General features: G+C 36.9%; 1 protein-coding gene across 1 annotated transcript; it reads left to right on the top strand.

Moving 5' to 3' along the window:
- The first annotated feature begins 4,347 nt into the window (after positions 1-4,347).
- ddx21 (DEAD (Asp-Glu-Ala-Asp) box helicase 21) lies at positions 4,348-15,021 on the top strand. Its single transcript, XM_038272338.1, has 16 exons — positions 4,348-4,511; positions 5,820-6,059; positions 6,248-6,379; positions 6,876-6,951; positions 8,372-8,550; positions 8,667-8,784; positions 9,120-9,305; positions 9,750-9,895; positions 10,203-10,352; positions 10,488-10,649; positions 12,855-12,974; positions 13,069-13,142; positions 13,234-13,393; positions 13,617-13,751; positions 13,847-13,891; positions 14,040-15,021. Exons 1-16 carry the CDS (start codon positions 4,428-4,430, stop codon positions 14,295-14,297), a joined length of 2,265 nt encoding a protein of 754 aa, XP_038128266.1. The 5' UTR covers positions 4,348-4,427; the 3' UTR covers positions 14,298-15,021.
- Positions 15,022-20,999: the final 5,978 nt, after the last annotated feature.

Below are 20,999 nucleotides of genomic sequence, written 5' to 3'. Positions count from 1 at the left end.
CTCTTATTAAATTTGTCATCCAGAGTTTTCAAATGATAAACAAACCTCTAGTATTTCTCACACATTACTCTGCTTAGGGCTTTTCTTTATCAAACCTTTAGTTGTGATCAAGTCTCTCTGAGTCATTTTAGGATTCAAACTATCACCAGAAAAAAACTAATTTTAGTCTACTGGCCTCATGTTTTATTTATTTAAGATTAGGAAGATACAGCCTCTTTTCAGCTTTAGATTATAAAATGTTGATATTCATTTACCTGTGAGGAAAGTTGCTTTTCGACACACTGAGAACAGAGAGGTGTTGAGCAGAGCCTCGCAGCAGAGCTGAGCAAACCTGGAACATAAAAAACAACCCACAAGTTACCAAACTTCTTTCTGTAACTTTGTTTTTGCACTTTGACTGTCGGCGAGTCCTAAAACGAGCAGTTTCTATGGAAACAGACGATTCTGCTGTGTAGAATCGAAAGCGTTCACACGTCCATCTGACTGTAAAAGGCTAATTATGATTCAGGGGTAAATCGATGAGGTTGACTGTCTGACAGCTGGCTACATCTCAAGCTAATCAATAATCCGTGGCTGGCTCTCAGACCCACGTCAATATACTGAATTACCAGCACGATTCAGAACCACTTCATCACCCAGTGACCTGCAACAGCAAATTGAATGGGTGTGCAGAATTAAATTAAACCTCCTACAACAACGTTATTCATGGCTCGCACTTCATTTTCTAGTTAGCTACAACTCATACAGTACGTAATGATTCACAGAGAGCACTACTATAAATCTTGGGCATATGTTCTGCTAATGCATTGAAACACTTACTCAAAAAATATGAATTTCATTAGATTCTTATGCAGCCGCCTCACCTGATCCAGGGAGCAAGTCTGTATTGGAGAGGTCGAGTGTTGCCAGGCTGTTAGGTTGACCCAGGAAGTTATAGAAATGCTGGAAAAAAGTAAAAAAAAAAAAAAAAAGAAAGAGAGAGAGCCCAAAAGATTTTAAATATCATGTCTGCTTGGAAAGAAAGCCATCCCCACCATTCAACTTAAAGGTATAGTGGAGGATGTTCTTTTTCTTGGTGCATCATCAAAACAATCGGTCCTCCTAATTGTCAATCATTCTGGGGATATGTTTATGTAATGCCGTCCTACGTGCTCATCACCATTTTTATCTACGTTAATCATCTCTTTTTTCCCCTTTCCTATTCTTTTAAACTATGGACAGACATAAAAAAATGGTTAAAATTGAAGAAGTTCATTGAGAACTCCTTGTTTAGTTTTTTTTCCAATTTAAACTGTATTACACCTCATTAAAAATTTTGAAGTCTGTTTCTGCAAAAAAAAAAACTGCCAGTATTTCTACTTTTCTTTTGTTTTAAATCTTGCTCTATTTTCATTCATTGGCCTTGCTGTTTAGCTATCTGTTCTTAGTTTTAGCCCCATGTTCTGTCTATTTTCTTTCTACCCAGGTTGTGATATTTTATTCATCAACAAGTCTTTTTATACTGTTTGTTTGTTATATGAATTCAAAAAAAAAGAAAGAAAAAAAGCAATGATATTAACCAATCACAGACGTATGAACTGCGAACCAACAACAGGAGGCAACAACATCATCAAACAACTGCAAGGTGTAGGCTAGTTTACTGCACATTAACTGGCAAGATCACAATGAATAAACACCACAAAGGCAGCTAGAGACATGCACATATATGCAACATCTACTTGGGCAATATAGACATATGCAATATCTACTTATGCAAAAAATACATTTGCAACTTATACATATCCTGTATGGGTGATGTTGTGGGGGAGCAGCTGGACACCCTGACCACCGTGGCAGAGAGGAGGATGCTGTCCAGGTTTCAGTCCATCTTAGATAATGACTCACATCCTCTCCACGACACACTGGTCCAGCAGACGAGCTCCTTCAGCAGAAGACTCCTCCTACCCAGATGCACCACTGAGCGCCATAGGAAATCATTCCTACCTGTGGTCATCAACCTATATAACGCCTCCCTCAAGTGATTCAGCCCCCCCCCCGTAATTGACATTTATGCACTATTTTTGCACGCCACGTATCACTTTACTTGGATTTATTCACTTTAATTGGACTTTTCACTCTATTTGGATTTAGGTTTTACATATACATAGATATACATATATATATATATATATATATATATATATATATATATATATATATATATATATATATATATATATATATATATATATATATATATATATATATATATATATATATATATATGAAGAAGAGCTATATGTGTATATATATTTTATCTCTTTTTATTCTTATTTTTTATCTTTATTATATTGTATAGTTGGATGTGTGTATATATCATGTAAAACTGTAACTAGAGCGTGTAACAAAAGTAATTTCCCTCTGTGATTATTAAAGTATTTCTGATTCTGACATTCAGACAACACATGCAACAACACGCATACATCTGCTTTTTTTTATACAAACAGAGCCCCATACATGAATGATGGTTTGTCTCTGTGTTGCCCTGTGATAGACTGGCCACCTCTACAGAGTGTACCCTGCCTCTCGCCAATTGACAGCTAGAGATAGGCACCAGAACCCCCCACGCAACCCCAGAAGGGATCAAACATGGTGGAAAATGGATGGATGGATAGATGGACTTATCTCAAACTTGAGAAAATGTTAGTCAAATGGAAGGATGATTTCATTTTGGTCTTCATCTCCTACTGGTGAAGATAATGCTATGGTATGAGGTAATTTGCCCAAAAATACCTAACCCAGTTCTCCCAGTGAGCTTTAACTATTTTATTTAGAGACAGTGACATCTAGAGGTTGATAGATGCAAATACACCCTGAGGGTCAGTTACAGCAAGTTAAATGGATAGGTCCGGTTTTTCAAAAGAGAGTTTTTCAGAAATAATTATAAAAAAAACCAACTTATTTTCGCTGACAGGTTTCATACTGTCTTAAGTTTATAGACGAGTATTGGCTCCCCCACAACCCTGTATCAGTGATGCAAATAGATTGTTAGACATTTCTTCAATACATAATTAATGCAATATGACGCACATTCAATGTTCTGTCTTTTTAAAGACACATAAGGCCTATGATATATTTATAATGTCACATGGGAAGTGCCTTGTGAAAGGAGATAATATTATTTTTGTTTCCTGGCCTTTTAAAAAATGGGCACAAAATTAAAAGAATTTTGAGATTTTTTTTAAGACTGTGTTTCTGTTAAGAGCAAATGAAATCAAGATGAAAAAATTATTTATAACTTCTTGTTTCTCGAGTTGTTTATCCTTCAAAATAATGGTATATGTTTAGTTTGTGATAGGGATATAAGTCAACAAAACATGTATTCTGAAGCTTTAAGGAGTGGTTTGCAATGTAGCTTTTCTCTAGAATTTCGAATGTCCTTATATTTTCTTGGAATGTAATTATTTTGGGGACCTTGCGAAAAGAAGCTTAAAAGGATATGGATGCAACAGTGATGATGGGTAATTTCTCTGTTATGGAAGTTCTGTGACTCCTAGCATCTCCATTCAACAATATCGTTATTTTAAAACGCAAAACCTTTTTCCACTTTTTAAAGACAACTGCTTAATCTTTCTGTCTGTAAAGTGTATAGACACACAAGATGTAAAACTGATGTAAAACTCGGGTTTTAGGTAGATTTTGCGACCTGTTTACATCCCAGTCGATATTAGTGATTGTTCCCTGAATAGTTCTATAGGGAGGGCATTTCGCGTTTCTGTCTAAGTTGCTTGTGGAGAAATGACCTGGGCCATAAGTAGCGAGGAAACAGGGAGCGATTCTTGTGGGATGGAAGAAGATTGGAAGGGCGTAGAGTCAAAAAAATGAGAAAAAGCGGAAAAAGCAGAGATCAATTGAGGGGGAGTCCGGTTCAGAACAGTGAAGTGATGAACAATCTATAAAAGGAAAATAAAATGAGTACAAAGTCATATTCAAACTAGTTAATCAGACAGACTCTTTTGCAGATTGGAATCTTAAAGATAGAAATTATGAGGGAAAATGTGATTAAGTATTATGTTGTGTTAAGTTAAACAGTTCGAAAAAATATTATTTATTATTATTATTATTTTTTCCTGGGGTGAATCGTTTCCTGTTTCCTTGCTTAACTCCTTATCAGTTAGTGGCGGTAATGCACTTTTAACCAGTTTGACAACCGCAATAAAACCTCACAAGAAGAAGAATATAAGTTATATAGCAACCCACTCCATTCCAGTAGATAGCGGTAATGAACATCAGTAAGTTGCTTGCCAACCACCATAAAAAAAGAAAGAAGAAGAGCAGGTCTCTAGCGAACAGTGACATCACTTCGCTCCACCCTTTCCGTTCCTTTCCATCCGCGTGCCCGTAGGTTAGCCTGTGTCCACGTCGAGGGTTTCCATCAGGGAAGAGAAATGCCATCAAAAATCAAGTTTGAAAGTTTGGAAGAAGCAACAGAGAAAGCAATGGACACTGTCGAGGAGGTTGAAACCTTCAAGGTGAGTCTAATGATCCATATCGAACTAGAAATCTATAAATTGACTACCAAGGCTCCTCCATGTTTAACAACATGTGGTTGTGCTTGCTAGCGGCTAACGTGACGTCAACCAGAGTTGGTATAACAAAGTCAGAGTCAAAATACAGGTGTTTTTATTAACAATTAAAAATATGAAAATCGTGTTCTGAAATATAGTCGGTGTGTACCTAGGTAGCCTGTTTCAGGGTGAATATACACCGATATGTGGTGTTCTGTTTCGGTGAGACACTAAAGCTCATCTGTCCCGTGGGCACAGATTCGTGTTTTTCAGATTAAATATTTTAACACAATGTACCAAAACTTTGATGTTTCATATACTTCATCTTGAACAACATGATCAGAGAAGTGGACATCTTGAAAAATCTACTTCACAAATTTGGAAGGTGCCATAACAACCACGTTTGTGGGGTTTAAACAACTGGAGGACATAGTCGTTCAGTTAGAGGTTTTGGAAAGATTGAAATGCAGGGAATTTAGTTTCTTTAACGTTTGTAGACATGAAGATGTCTTATTTAAGACATTTCTTATCTGTTGCCAGACCCCACTTTGTCCTGTATAGACTTGTTGTCACTTGCAGTCTGACATAAAAGAGCTTCAAGTACACTATTAGACATCCTGCTGAATTAACAGCCCTCCTGATGTCTTTGAGATTATAAAGATTTATTCAATCTTTTTAGCTTTATTATTTTGAGGACACCAATATACGATTTAAGGGGATGAGGAGTAGACATGAGTAGCTGTAAAACTCTGATGGTATGACAACATTCAGCAAAGATATCACAGTATTACGATTACAGCTATAAACTATCCATCTTAGGAAAAAAAATATATAGATGGTAAACCAGTCATTAAAACTCATGAAATTCTTCTTCTTTTTTTTTTTTAATAAAGCATTTAAAATGCTTTAATTAAAAAACAAACAAAAAACATTTATAAAAATTATGTCAGCTATGGACCCTTTTGTACCATCAACGATTATAGACCGTAAGAGTTCTAATAGAGACCAATCATCAGTGTTCATGACCTGCTAAGCTTTAGGCTGTTTTGTCACACAATTACAGTAGGTCAATGAATATATGGTGTAACTTGTTATTAAACAAGTCTCCCTCATTGTGTTGTTAAGGTTTTTATTGATGGTAAATCTAATGCAGGAAGTAGCTGCTTGCTAGCTTTACTTGTTGCTTTTTTAACTTTGCAGTAAACACTACTGCTGCTGTTTGTTTGGGTTCTAAATATTTGGTTCATGTAAATGCATTTTTTTCTCTTGAAGGTGGAAAATAAGACCAAGGAAGGTAAGAAACTGAAGAAGCAGAAGCAGCAGCAGTCAGAGGAACAGGAGGAGGATCCAGACTGTGATCCTCCTGCACCAAAGAAGAAGAAGAAGAAAAAGGAAAAGCTGGCAGCGGACCAAGTTAACGGCCACATCGATGAGGCTGCTGATGTAAACGGAAACAGTAATGACGTTGAGTCACCAAAACAGAAAACCAAAAAGAAAAAGGAATCATCAGAGGCAAGTGATTCTGTGTTTAGTGATTATATATCTACAATTCAAATATTCTTCGTTCTTGTTTGTACATTTTTCTGCAGACAGGATTATCATTATATGGCTTTGGGGCATTTTTAGACTCTGGAATAAAAGATAATGTATTAGTTCAGTGACTTTGCTCCTTGTGTAACACTTTTCTCCTGGATGTCCAGAAAAACAAGAAGCAAAAGAAAGCAATCACTGAGGCAGCAACCAATGGACATTCCACACCAAGCACACCAGCCCAGACCCCTACACAGACCCCATCTCAGTCAAGTGATGACTCAGCCAGTGACAGCGAAAATGTAAGATGTCTATATGCTGGTGAAGATTCTCAGTCATCCAGGTTATAGTCATTCCAACACAAAAAAAAAAACATCCACTGGACTTTGTTTTTCAAGTTTGAAGATGTTTCGCTTCCCATCCAGGAAGCTTTTCATTCAAAAGCAGACTACTTGTAAATCTTAGTCCAGTGGATTGTTTTTTTAAGTTTTTTTTTTAGAAATTAAGATATTTATGACAATGTTTAAAGGCAAGAAGTAAAAAATAAATAAAAAATGATAATTCCAGTCAAGTGATGACCTTGTGAAAATGTAAGATATGCTTGTGAAGATTCTCAGTCATCCAGGGCATAATCATTCCAAAAAAGTAGAAAACACAATCCACTGGATTTTGTTTTCTAAGTTTGAGGATGTTTCAAACATCTTCAAACTTGTATCATATTGCGTTTGCTCTTTCTGTTATTTTAAAGATGCCTGGAGTCACAAAAAAAATGTAACAATAATTTCTCTACACCTTTAGGAGCTGACACCAGAGCAGAGAGAAGGAGCTTTCTCTAATTTCAGAATATCTCAAGCCACCATAGATAAACTGAAAGGTAAGCGCATATTTCCAAATGGGTGTAAAACTTGCACATAATTATTGTGTGTGTGTGTGTGTGTGTGTGTATATATATATATATATATATATATATATATATATATATATATATATATACACACACACAAAGAATAAATGTCCAAATAAAATCTACATCCAATGTAAAATGTGATTTTTTTTTTTTTTGGAGCCTCTAAAAATAAAAAGAGAAACAACATAACAAACCCACCCTCTTCATTCTGACCTTTCAAAAGGTCAGAATTAAGGTAAAAGGACAAAAATATTGTAATAATTGAAACACAGTAAAGATCAATATTGCAGTTTAAGTCCAATTCCCATTTCGATTTATTTTTTTTTACTGATTTTCATAGGCTGGTAAATAGTCAAGACAATTTTGTAAACACATTAAATAAGTCCTTTTGTAGTGGTACGTTTGGGATCTAATAAACATGATTCAAACAGGGTTTCCTCTGGTTTATTAGGAAATGTCTCTAATTTTCAGCTCTTAATCTAGTGCTCGATCTGCAAATATTTTGAATTATTGTGCCTATGCATGTAATAGAATTCAGATAATTGACTGAAGCTGGCAAATACATTATTACTATAAAGAACGCCGACTGTTCTAATGCCTTTTCTGACCCAGGTTTGTAGTATACACACTACAAACCAGTTTATAGGTTGGGGAATGCTGGGGTTAGCTTCAAGTGCTGTGTTAATCAACAATGGTATGTTTAGGTTTAAAAGAGTGTGTAACTGAAGCCATGCATTGTTGGTAGCTAAGATTAAATGATTTGATTGTAGAGAGCTGGTTTTTTGAATTTAAGAAAGGGATTGTAGCAAGTGAACTGGATTTCTATTCTTGTTGTTCTATCGATAACCACCTAATATAATTTGCATTTGAATAAATCCACATCCATAGAGTACGAAACTGGGAAGTTAGGTAAAACATTCTGAAATTTGGAAGATTGAATCCACCTTTAGTATAGGGAGCCTGTAAAGGAAGAAGTTTAACTTTTGGGACCTTCTTTTGCCATAAAAATCGAGATATTGCTTGAATCCAAATCTCAAAAAAATGTCATTGAGACTTTTAAGGGGACGCAGTAAAATAAGTAAATAAATGTAGGTAATGTAGTCATTATGATTGAGGTAACTCTGCCAATTAAAGATAGTGGGAGATCTATCCGTCAATCCAGCTCTGCTTTGGTTTTATTGATAAACTGCACTTAATTTGATGTTTTTTTCTTTAAGATTTGTATAGAGAAAGTTGAATGCCTTTTTGAGAGTCAAAATGCATTTGGTCTGCATTTTATTTACAGCCTTAAAGGCTTCATTCAGCCTTTTGCAGTGTTAATATTTTTTCTCAAATGTCCGTTTTTTTTGCTATGCTTTTGAATATCCTTCTACTTCTGTCTTTTCAGCTCGGGGAGTCTCCTACTTGTTTGATATCCAGGTAAAGTCATTTAATCCTGTGTATGATGGAGAGGATGTTATTGCCCAAGCCCGGACAGGAACAGGAAAAACGTTCTCCTTTGCCATACCGCTGATAGAAAAGCTCCAGAATGGTGTACCAGAAAATACCAGAGGTCGCCCTCCTAAGGTATTTGCCAGTCACTGAAAATTTAGCGTTTTATTTTTTATTTTTTTCTTCTCTTTCCTCCATCTGTTTGTCAAAACTCAATAGTTGTATTTTTTTGTTGTTGTTGTTGTTAATAGGTTTTAGTCTTGACTCCTACCAGAGAGTTGGCCATCCAAGTCACCAGAGACTTCAAAGACATTTCCAAGAGACTGTCTATTACATGTTTCTATGGAGGAAGCCCATACAATCCACAGAGTATGTTTATGTCTTACTATTAACTGCTTATATCAATGCTGTTTTAAACTCTTGAGCAACAGCAGATCATTGAACACCCAGGTGGTGTTCAACATACCATTTTAAGTCTGGTTTTAGACTTAAGCGACTTTGATTCCTTAGAAGTCTCTCCTATGTGTCCAACCAACTCAAACAGCCAACTTTTCTATAGAGAGCTCTGTCCACGGGACAATATTATGGATGCTTTTATCTCAGTATTTTTAAAACCAATGTAATTTGCTCTTTGTTTCTGGATCCAAATGATTGGGTTTTTATGTTTAGTTTCAATTAATATTTACACCTCTCTTATTTTCCAGTTGATGCCATTCGTAATGGAATTGATATTTTGGTGGGAACGCCTGGTCGCATCAAAGATCACCTTCAGAACAACAAACTCAACCTCTCCAAACTGAAACATGTTGTTCTGGATGAAGTGGACCAAATGTTGGACATGGGGTTTGCAGAACAAGTTGAAGAGATATTGAGTTCATCGTATAAGAAAGGTAAATTAATGTCCAACATAAAAGCATATTTAAATAATGAAGCGGGTATATCCAGGCCGATGTAGTTTTTTTTAGTTCTAAGTTTCACATGCCAATTTATTCTTGGGACCAAAGTGCATAGAATTGGAAACAATATTTTTGTTAAAGGTTGTTTGAATCCAATGGAAATTGAGGTACATGTTGTTTATTGATCCTAAAGTCTAAAAACAGCGATATTGTATTTTTTTGTATGAAATGAATAGGGAAAGATAGATTATGTATATTAAAATGGTCATCTTCATACCAATCTAAAGGAAAAGTTACAGTTCTAATCTCTGACCAGTGGCATTATATTTAGATTTTTGGTGTTGGCCCATACTTTATATATAGGATCTTTTTTTTCAAGTAATAATGTGAGAGTGTATTTAGCAATTAACAAAGCTGACTTGTATTTCTGACCTTCAGACAGTGACACCAACCCACAGACCCTTCTGTTCTCTGCTACTTGCCCTCCATGGGTGTATGATGTGGCCAAGAAATACATGAGGCCAGGCTGCAAGCACATTGACTTGATTGGCAAGAAAACACAAAAGGCTGCAACAACTGTTGAGGTGAGTATAAATGTAGTGTTATAAGTGCTATTGAAAATAATCTAATACAGGCATCCCCAACCTCGCTCCTCAAGGCCCCCTGTCCTGCAGGTTTTAGAGGTTTCCTTGCTCCAGCACAACTGATTTTAATTGAAAGCTGATTAACAGGCTTTTGATCTACTGCGGTCATTATAATCTAAAACCTGCAGGACAGCGGGCCTCGAGGACCGAGATTGGGAATGCCTTCATGATCTTGTATTTGCCAACCTGTTTTAGAAAAATGGCCTATGACGTTTTCTTGACTTTCATACGGATCTTCCCTTTGCAGCATTTGGCCATAGCGTGTCACTGGAGTCAACGTGCTGCAGTGATTGGAGATGTTGTTCAGGTGTACAGTGGTAGCCATGGCAGAACAATCGTCTTCTGTGAGACCAAGAAGGAGGCTAATGAACTGGCCATGAATGCATCCATCAAACAGGTAGTGATGCACTCTTATCACTTTATGAATCTAGGTTTATTTACGTAAAGAGGTTCTTGAATCTCTACCACTGTCACATTTGCTGTCATTATAAGTTATTTATGACTTTTTTCCTCTCCTGATTAATACTTTCAGAGTTCCCAGTCCCTCCACGGTGATATTCCACAGAAACAAAGAGAGACGACTCTTAAGGGTTTCAGAAATGGTGCATTTGAGGTTCTCGTTGCCACAAACGTTGCAGCCCGTGGATTAGACATCCCAGAGGTCGACTTGGTGGTCCAGTGTTCTCCACCCAAGGTTTTTACACAACAAAAACATCCATTGATGTGAACCAAGCTGTAGTGTGATACTGTGGTAGCTGGATGTAAATGCTGCGACACATGGACCTTGTATTTAGCGACATTTGTTTTACAATGTACTTAAACTTCATGATAACCAAGGTGTCGAAACCCTGAAATGATTTAACTTCATATTTTTGCTTCAAGCACAGAGTAGAAAGTTGTCCATTAACATCTCAGAAGCTCTTTATCTTGACCAGGTGTCTCAAGCGACCTAAAGGTCCATTGACCAGCAACTTCTGAATCCATTCCTGCTCCAACACACCTGGATCAAACGGCTTAATTATTTCTTCATGAAAGTTTGGCAGATGCCTTCTAGACTGACTCAACCTTATTTATTCCTTGGGATTAATTCCATGTAAAGTCTGTTAGAAATTGGAGACTGAGACACAGCAGACTGCAAGGACCAAAGCTCCCTTTTAATTTAAACACATGCAAGGCGAGAGCCTCCCAGTTACACAGAATTTGTCAGTGAGCTCTAACCGGGGTGGCTTGTTCCCTCTACATATAGATCACTTTCGTGTGTAAAAGAGGTTACAAAACACATTAACAGAAACCCTAGTGCACGACACAATGGTTTCCACGGAACTGACCTCTTGAGGTTTTTCATAGTAACTGTTATACCACTAATTGCTCTTGCTTGCTACTGTTTAAAGAACACCTATTTCAAACTGACCATTCCTTGCTTCTGCACAGATGTTTATCTAGTTAAGAAACTAAGTTTTTGCAAGGTCATCTTACACCCTTGTGACCTTCAACAAATACACTGCTTACTTAAATAGAAAGATATAATTTGAACACAGAAATTTAACTTCACACTCCCTCAGGAAAATTCTGGTTCCAGTAGCTTATATAGAGTACTATGGGCAATGTTAAAGCAAGATTTGAATTGGGCTAGCAGTAAGGAAAGAGGTAAAACAAGGAAGTAGGATGCTTTTTATCCATAGATAAGTTAGTATAGGGACCTTCTGACGTTCTTATACTAATATATTTAGCTGTACGGATTCCCAGAAACCTTTGTGCTACAGGATGTGTAGTCACAGCCAGCCTCACAGTTTAACAAAATGCATTTGTTAAACTACTCTGTATGACTCATGCACATTCAAGGACCTTCATATGTCTAGGGTTTTATAATGGAGAGCTTCAGCTGTTCACCATGTTTGTGTAACTGTTGTTTCTAGTAGTCCCAAAGTGTTATCCGTGTGTTCTCATCATGTAACGATGTCCATAAAGCTTTCCGGTTTCAGTTCAGGAGACCATAGATCCTCTACTACCCTGTATAGTATTCTTACTGTTGACCCTGCAAAAATTAAAGGGATAGCAGCCAGGAAAAGAATAAAGGAGCTACAATTGATCCAATTTGGGAGAAGGACCCAACATTTCTGGATAATGGCTGGATACACATGTTCCTGTCAATGAGAATCTAATGTTAAATCCAAAGCTTTAAATCAGGGTATCAGGAAACTAATGACACCTCAAAATATAAAATATCATAATTTAGATTATGGCAGATTTTGAAGAGCTTAAAATACAAAAGTTTAATCATGTGCAAGTAATTCATTCACCATTGTCCCTAGTGATGAGCAGCTTATTCCTTATTTGGTGTATTGCCCCACCTTGTGGTTGCTGCAAAGCATTACACACAGTGTAAGAGAAAAATGTTCTGGCTGCTTGTTGGCAGAGATCAGGGATGGGCAACATTTAGTGTCCAAAGAACATTTAGTCTATCTGAATAAAACTACTTTAGAGTGATAAATAATATTAGCCTTTTATTTCTTTTAAAAACAACTTAGCTTTTGATACCTAACTGATATTTTTGGAAAAGGATTTAAAAGCAATCTATGTCCAACATAAATTAAAATACTTGATCATCTTCAGACCCCTGGTTTACATTGGAGTAGTTGCCATGTTCTGGTCATACAGGTACATTGTGTTCTTTTTATTGATCAATACAGGTGTATAGGAAAGGGTGTATCTCTGTATGTTGTTGCCTAAGAATCAACATAGACTGAAAAAAGTTTTTGTTCTTCTTTATGAAGTTGTCTACTGAGGAAAACAAATACAAAGTTTGAAATTATTTTTACAAATGGAAAAATAAAAATGCATTTCAAACCTCATTAGAATAAACTGAAAGAAGTCTATTTTTTTCTTTCTTTTTGGTCAGGATGTAGAATCGTACATCCATCGTTCAGGGCGAACGGGACGAGCAGGCAGGACTGGAGTCTGCATCTGCTTCTACCAGAGGAAGGAAGAGGACCAGCTGCGCTATGTAGAGAACAAAGCAGTGGGTGTCACTAACTTGTAAAGATTTAAACTGTCTAATTTGTTTTTTTATTATTAAGTTGGTACTAAATGCTTCTTGTTTGATGTTATTCCAGGGCATCACTTTCAGGCGAGTTGGTGTTCCGACTGCCAATGATATCATCAAATCATCGAGCAAAGATGCTGTCAGGTATGCAGTGTGGAACTGGCCAGACATACGATTTTGACCATAAATGTTACAATCTTAATCTTTGTACTCATTTTTTATTTTATTTTTGCAGGTTTCTGGATTCTGTTCCAGCAACTGCGATTGAATATTTTCGGGAATCAGCAGAGAAGCTCATAGAAGAGAAGGGAGCAGTAGATGCTCTAGCCGCTGCTCTGGCTCATATTTCTGGAGCCACAAGTCTAGAGCAGAGGTCTCTACTGAACTCTGATGCTGTAAGTTTCCTCTGTGATAATTGGATTTCCTCAATTGGAAACTTGTATTGTTTTTCAGATTAACTGAAGTGGCTAAAATTAACTCAGATTAGAGCAGAACTTCTCTTATTGAGATAAGAGATTACATATCACTTTGGCCATACCAGGAATGATTTCACTGGAAATGTGCTCCTTTTTGAAATGTGTGTTTATGTTGTGAGATTTTTTTTTTTTTTTTTTGCAGGGTTTCGCAACAATGCAGATGCTGTGTTCTCAGGAAATGCATAATCTCGGTTATGCCTGGAGAACCATTAAAGAACAGCTGGGAGAGGACTTTGAAAACCACATTTACAGAATGACCTTCCTCAAAGGCAAAATGGTAATCAGAACTCTTCTGGACTATGTCAATAGAACTTGTAAATCTTTGGTAAATCCTTGGTAAATCTGCTCACCATTTTTATCTCTTTGTAATAGGGAGTTTGCTTCGATGTCCCAGCTGATAAAGTCAAAGAAATTCAGGTAATAACACCAGCAAGCGTTCGTGTTCAAGAATAAAATGGCTTTTTGAACTGTTGCAGAAATAAAAGAATATATATTATGTAATACATATTATTAGTGTCCTGAATTGTTCTAAAATCCTAATTACTCCATTTTCTCCTTTGATTAGGATAATTGGACAGACGGTCGCCGCTGGCAGCTGACTATAGCCACAGAGCTCCCAGAGCTTGAGGAGAAGCAGTTCTCCAACCGCGGAGAAAGAAACTTTGGTGGTGGGAACAGAGGAGGGTTTAGAGGTGGGAGGGGGCGCGGCTTCGGTGGAAATGGTGGGCGTAACAACAGCTTTCGAAATGGTGCCGGCGGAGGAGGCTACAGCAACAGTAGAGGTGGACACAAACGGACCTTTAGTCAAGCATTTGAGTACTGATACGCCAAGCTATTGATGTTTGATGCCGATGGATTTTATTGACTATCATTAGAATCAACATGATTGGTGAAAATATTTCTGATATAAGATATCAGATCCACATACCATATAAGCAAAAACTGCATCCTTTTGCTACAAGTGGGAGAAATGCTGAGATTTTTTGTTTGCCATTTTAATACCATACCGTGATATTATATCACTGCTGTTTGTAATTTGGTTCATTATTTTATAATGTAAAAACATTTCTCAAAACCCATTAGCAAATAATTTGCTAGTTTTGTTTTTCAGTTAATAGACATAATAATATAATCCTTTCCAGTCCACTAAAGGTTTGATTGTGTCACCTTCTCTTATTGGCTGTTTTTCCTTTTTGTTCTGACTGTTTAGGGAACAGCATTTATTAAAACTTTTCCCCTTAACTATGTAAAGGCAACTTTACCAACCATCTATAACCAGGGTGCAGATCAGCTTGTAATTTGTAAGATCAAACATACCGTGCCGTATAGCATCCATGTCTGCCATGTGGGATCTGTATGGGTGGAGGACACCGAATTAAGCTGGTAGAAACTTTTACAGCATTTTCAGTCAGGTTTCTGCATTACCATCAGCTGAAACGTTTATCCTTACATGTTATGTGCAATGATTGCGTTGCAATTGCTTCTATTTAAGAACTGTACTGCTTCCATTCATTAGAATGAAACTTCTTATTAAAGGTCAAATTGTACTGTGTGTGTTCTTTTAAGGTTATGGAAAATTCAACCTGTTTGTTCTAACATGGTAAAACTGTGTGAAATGATCAATTGCATTATCATGTTAGTTTTATTATGTTAGGTAATATTTGCCATAGTGAAAGGAAAGGACTGCACAGATTAGTATTAAGATTTTTAATTCTAAAATCTTTTTTACTTTGCATATGTCAAAAACATGAAAACCGCACATGGACACTGTTATATATATATATTGGTATGCTGTGATTGCTGTAACCACAGTCAAATTCTGTAAATTTTATTACAGAAAAAGGTCACCTGGGCTCTCTAAAATCTACTGGTAAACAGGAAGAACTTTTAACAGCATTACACAACTTGACCTTTCTGTAATTAGCTTTGATTACCAAACTGTTCTCTGTACAACTGACTTCTCACAAGAAATGCTTGTTCTTGGTATGCATAGCATTGAATGTAGCCAACTCTCTATAAGGAGAAGGTGCTCTGATACCAAGGGCAAAATACTTTTTCGAATTTCTGCATTTATTTGGATCTATTTACTCTACAATCTATGTAACCTTGTGCAGTCATGGTGTAGTGACAAACCAGATTAATAATATGTAGCTTTTAGGTTTAGTTTTACACAAATAATTTGGGGATCCTCCATCAAATTTGTTTTGAAAAGTAGGTACTCAGTGGAACCTTTGATGCTCATTAGTCGAAGCTTCACCAATTGCCTCCTCAAGTTTGGTTTCAGCCAGTCACGGTAAAGAATGGAACAACTGCTGACGGGATGAACAACCACAACACCCTTTATTGCTCTTTCTGTTCCTTGTTTAAAGATAAAATAGTGGATTCTGAGTAATTTGATATGATGGCATTAGCTGAGCTTTCAGATCAATCCAGCACCATTTAAAGGAAGAGATGGCACATTCTATGAGCTAGCTGACACACAGGTACATGTTCATTGTAATCTCAATCGTTGCAAATATCACAGAGCTGGCAGTTTAGATGCCATTCTGGAAGAGCAGAACACCAAGACCAACTCACTTCATATTTCCTTTGTATTTTATGGTAGTTCTTGACATTTTATGTGCACTGATTCCTTCACTCTGTTATTTGGAATTGCAGACATTTATTGTTACACATTTGAGATGAAAACTACATTGCAAACACCGGAATTCATTCAGGCTGCAGCATCTTGTTTCTTTATTAAAATTGTTTATGCACAACACTGATTGATGCCAGCATGTCTGCAGTGGTTTAGTATGCTATACATGTAAAAAGCAAAAACAAATGGGTATAAATATTACCATTTTTAAAAACGGGTCTGAGGTTCCTTTAATATTAGCATATAAATGCTAGACTTTGTCCTCCTGTACACTTAAAGTCTGTAGTTCAGAGCTTGGTTTCATTTACCTGTAGATCTAAATCCTGCACCAAAGCCTTACTTGTTCCAGGATTTACCCCGATAGTCCCAGAGCAGCCAGTGTTTAGCAGGTGCTGAATGGCAGCACTGAGGTTTTTGCTGACTTGGAGGAAATTATGGAGGTGTTGTGTGATGATGCACAATATTTTTTTTTTCTCTTCTATTGTAGGTAATTATTTGTATTTTAAACAAGCTGTTGATGCATTTTGCCTGAACAGCTAAGCTTGATAATCTTATACCAATTTTTTTCTTTTTACCAATAGTAAAACTGTTTTGTTAGAAACCCCATTATAGAAAATATCAGTAAACAAGCTCAAAGCAAGAGGCAGTTTATAGGCCTATTAAATTATGGCACAAACAAACCCCCAAAAATCTCATGCTAAAATGATCTTCAGGTTTCCAAATCTAAACCTATTTACAAAGTTGACTGTTTCTGTCTGAGCAACAGCAGGAGACCCCATTAATACTGAGGGATCCCCTGCTTTTATGCAGTATATGGGGGTCCTCGTGAAAATAGAGCTGTTCTGATTCAGATACCAGTATTAGAAATATCTCTGATCATGCAGAAAATGCTGCCATCAGCAAGTACTGGATTCAAGGCACCGATTCGATACCATGTCATTTAATATAGGAATATAGGATTCTATTAACAGGTTAGTTCTGACACAGTTCTTCTTCACCACTCTTAAAACAATTGCCTGTTGCTGACACTTAGTGCCTGTTGTTTAAGACAGGAGCAGATCTTACACCTGTCGGAGATGGAGCTTGCTACTACTTTTACTGCTACTGTTTTTATATTGTTTTGTTTAAAAAAAATAAATGCCTTAAATTTGCTGTATTCATTCACGTTCCCATTCACAGGTTTAACCTCAGCCAGGCCTTACCATGTCACAGTCATATATATATATATATATATATATATATATATATATAGTTTTTGTAACATACTGGTATCAGTACTCAGTTTCGGCCACTATTTACATCACAAGCTTCAAAATCGTGTTGGGAGAGAAAAAAATGGTATCGGAACATCTCTACCTGAAAGTAAATATGTGGGTACAGAGCAGGGATTCAGGTTTATGATTTTTATCAATGTTTTTTTTTTTTAATTAGCTGTGCAGGCCACCCATGTAGAGTATAGGAGACTGCATCATATAAAAGATAAAACGAGCTTTAATAAAGATGAACTTTAACCAGCATTCAGTTATCACATCTGCAACTATAAACTGTATCAGATAAAATCTGCACAATGTGCTAAAGTCCTATGAGGGTTATTTCTTGGCTGTAGCTCCCTCTGATATTGACATACTAGTCTGCTGACCTTCCTAACAATATGGTGAGACTTCGAACACCTGAGAATCGGTGTCAGAGCTACCGTGTCAAACCGGGAAAAACAAGAATGTGATTCTTTGAAAGAAATAATTGAAACTAATTTGAAAATACTAAAATACCAAGAAGAGTACACTGTAAAATATATGTTCATAGTAGTGTATTTTTGGTTTTGTAAAAAAAAAAAAAAATATATATATATATTAATGGAGTGGCGGCCAAGTGGTTCGGGCATAGAGCTCGGAACCCAAAGTTCCAGGTCCGAGCCCCACTCCCACAGACTGCCACTCTGGGTCCTTGAGCAAAGACCTTTAACCCTTAACTTTTCAAAATCATGTTATCCTTTAAAATTCTTCAGTATCAAGGGAATTCGAAACTATCCTGGCAGAAAAATCTGCACCATAAAGATAGTTTATAGTTTGATTAAAAACTATGAAAAATAACTAAAACCTTAACATTATTTATTTGCTTACAATTCTAAACAGATAAATAATGACCACAAACAAGTCACCCATCCTGCAAACAGGAAGCCTGGGTTTACTTCCTAACCTGGGGGAATGAGCTGCCGGCGTTGGTATTTAGGCAAGACCCTTCATGCTAATGCCTTTCACCCGTTATCTTAGGATTTAAGGTTCAATTTTTAATATTTATTTTCAAAGATCCACTTTATTACTCTCAAGAAATTTTTCCATTGAGGGAAATGGAGTGAAAAAAACCCTTTTAGAGGTTTTTAGGCTAATCCAAGTGTCATTGCTGGATGATTTGGTCACAGTCTGAACCGGCAGGGTTTGATTTTGTCCTGAAAAGACCTCGGCATGAGTTGTAACTCATCTAAAATGTTAATTCAGTTCAGCTTACTGTTGAGTATCCTCAGGTTATAGTTGATTTTATAGCACAAGACAACTCGGTGCTTAAAGGAGACTTTAATCTGTAGCAGAAACATTATTTTTTCAGAGGACTGTAAGCACTTTCTCAATCTGACACCAAAATGCACAATTTTTTCTGGAAATTAATTTTACAGTGTATAAATATATTGATAAGCAATATAAATTTTGAACCTAAAGAGCCGAGATGAGCAAGATTGGATTTGGACTTTAGTGACTGAACCACAGTTTCACTTTCCTCTCCTTTGAGTATTAAAAGTGTATTTTAAAGGGAATTAGTTTGTCAATTCTATAAATTTATTAGCTGATGTTTACTGATTCATGTTGTTTATTGTCACTCTTTGGGCCGGATTTATCAAAGGTTTGCGTGTATTAAAACGTGAGCTATTTCACTGCGCACGCTAAAAAATGTACAAACTAATCTATCAACAGCGTGCTAAAAGGATTTGGTCTTTAAAACGTGCTAAATAGCGCCTCTTATCCATTTAGTACTTTTTCTGCAATGAATATGCAATATGGGGCGTTTACACGCAAAAGTGCGTCTTGTGGGAGGAGAACATGTAAATATATTAATTTAGCACTCGCAAAGTGATTTATCAAACCTGAAAGCAATTTTGCTAACGGTATCTGACTCTATATTTAACACGTTTCAAAAGAAGGTGCAAATGGTCTGTATGCGTAATTGCGCACACATGGCAGCGGTTATTGTCGCAAGAAGGAGACATGGAAATGAAGCAAGGAGACGCAGAGAACGCATTTTTTCACTCCGTGTGAATATTTTTGGAATGAACGAGGAAACGATCATCAAAACATATCGTTTATCCAGCATTGCCATTTTGGAGCTGTTGGGGGAACTCCGAATGGATTTGGAGCCAGCCACAAGGAGGACCCACGCAATACCAGATATCACAAAACTCCTTGCAACATTGCACTTTTTTGCATCTGGGTCATTCCAGCGTACGGTTGCAGCGAGAGCTGGGATCTCCCAATCTCGTTTTTTCAGAAGTGCTGTCCGAAGTGCTGTCCGACGTGGTCGAGGTTCTCCCCCTGCGCCTGTGGAGCAACGTGCCAAATGCTGCGGGTATGCGTACGCGCTAGAGGTGGGCGGATCGATCCCAGGATCGATACTATCGATACCAACGCTGGTATTTATATTGAACAATATTCGTTTAACAAGATCGATACTTTTTATCCTCTCTCGCGCGCGCTGACGGAGTCACCAGTTTCCCCATATGTGTAACAGCACTTTGCTCCCCCTCCCCTCTCCTACAGTCACATGGCTCAGCGGCGCCAGCCAATCAGCGCGCAGGCTTAGCTTGGCCTGCCCACTCAGCACTATGTCACACAGACAACCGCGCTGCCGGTTGCTGGGTGAGTGCTCACTCAGACTTGGATGGAGAGAGAGACCAAAGACCCGCCTCCAGCCTCAGACAGACATCTTTGACCCAAGCGTTTCAGTCCTCCAGAGAATATCCAGGTAGATAACAGTGGTCATCGTCTGCAGCACTTCATTATACATCATATATTACTCAGAAAGTGTAGTTAAGACCTTGAAAAAACCCAGTACATTTATCCCATTAAAAATTGTTAGCTAAAATAAGCTAACATTAGATAATCTCTTATTTATTCCACGATTGAGAACTTTATAGAAAAAAAGCAACAGGCAAGTGCAGCTTAAATGTAAAAAGTATCGGTATCGGTATCGATATCGGCGATACTGACCCAGTATTTACTTGGTATCGGATCGATTAAAAAATCCCGGTATCGCCCACCTCTAGTACGCGCAGCACACATATTCAGCCACATACCATAGGGAATAAAGGTTGCCATATATATATATATATATATATATATATATATATATATATATATATATATATATATATATATATATATATATATATATATTATTATTATTATTATTATTATTTTTTTGTTTTTTTTTGTTGTTGTTGTTGGGGGTCACTGTAAGATTTAAATTTCTTAATGCACTAGTTTGCACAAACTACAAACTACTTTGCCGCAAACCACAAAACGCGCAAAACCATCATTTAAATAGGGCGTCTCCAACAGTTTTGCACCTGCCACCAGTTACGCAATCGCTCTTGTTAAATCACCCGCAAACCATGGCTCAGCCCCTCGCGCAAAATTCCAGTTTGCGAGCGCAAATTACTGCACGCAAAATTGGATCTTGATAAATCCGGCCCTTTGTCTTTTTTTATTATGGAATTAAGGCTTTAACAAAATAAAGTAATAGTGTGCCACATATCACAGCAAAAAAAACTTTTCTTTTTGAAGAAACAAAAATGATGTCTGTGGAAGTTTTTTTTCTTGTGTGACACAAAAATGACTACTA

Source organism: Cyprinodon tularosa, unplaced genomic scaffold, assembly GCF_016077235.1.
Source record: "Cyprinodon tularosa strain WSP-4 unplaced genomic scaffold, ASM1607723v1 ctg824, whole genome shotgun sequence".
NCBI lineage: Eukaryota > Metazoa > Chordata > Actinopteri > Cyprinodontiformes > Cyprinodontidae > Cyprinodon > Cyprinodon tularosa.
This window is presented reverse-complemented; position numbering and strand designations above follow the sequence as displayed.

Bases quoted from the DNA above. Each gene is read 5' to 3' on its own strand.
- ddx21 (XM_038272338.1), top strand. From the start codon at position 4,428: ATGCCATCAAAAATCAAGTTTGAAAGTTTGGAAGAAGCAACAGAGAAA. The intron at 6,380-6,875 runs GTAAGATGTCTA...CTACACCTTTAG, and splicing joins CAGCCAGTGACAGCGAAAAT to GAGCTGACACCAGAGCAGAG. The intron at 8,551-8,666 runs GTATTTGCCAGT...TGTTGTTAATAG, and splicing joins CCAGAGGTCGCCCTCCTAAG to GTTTTAGTCTTGACTCCTAC.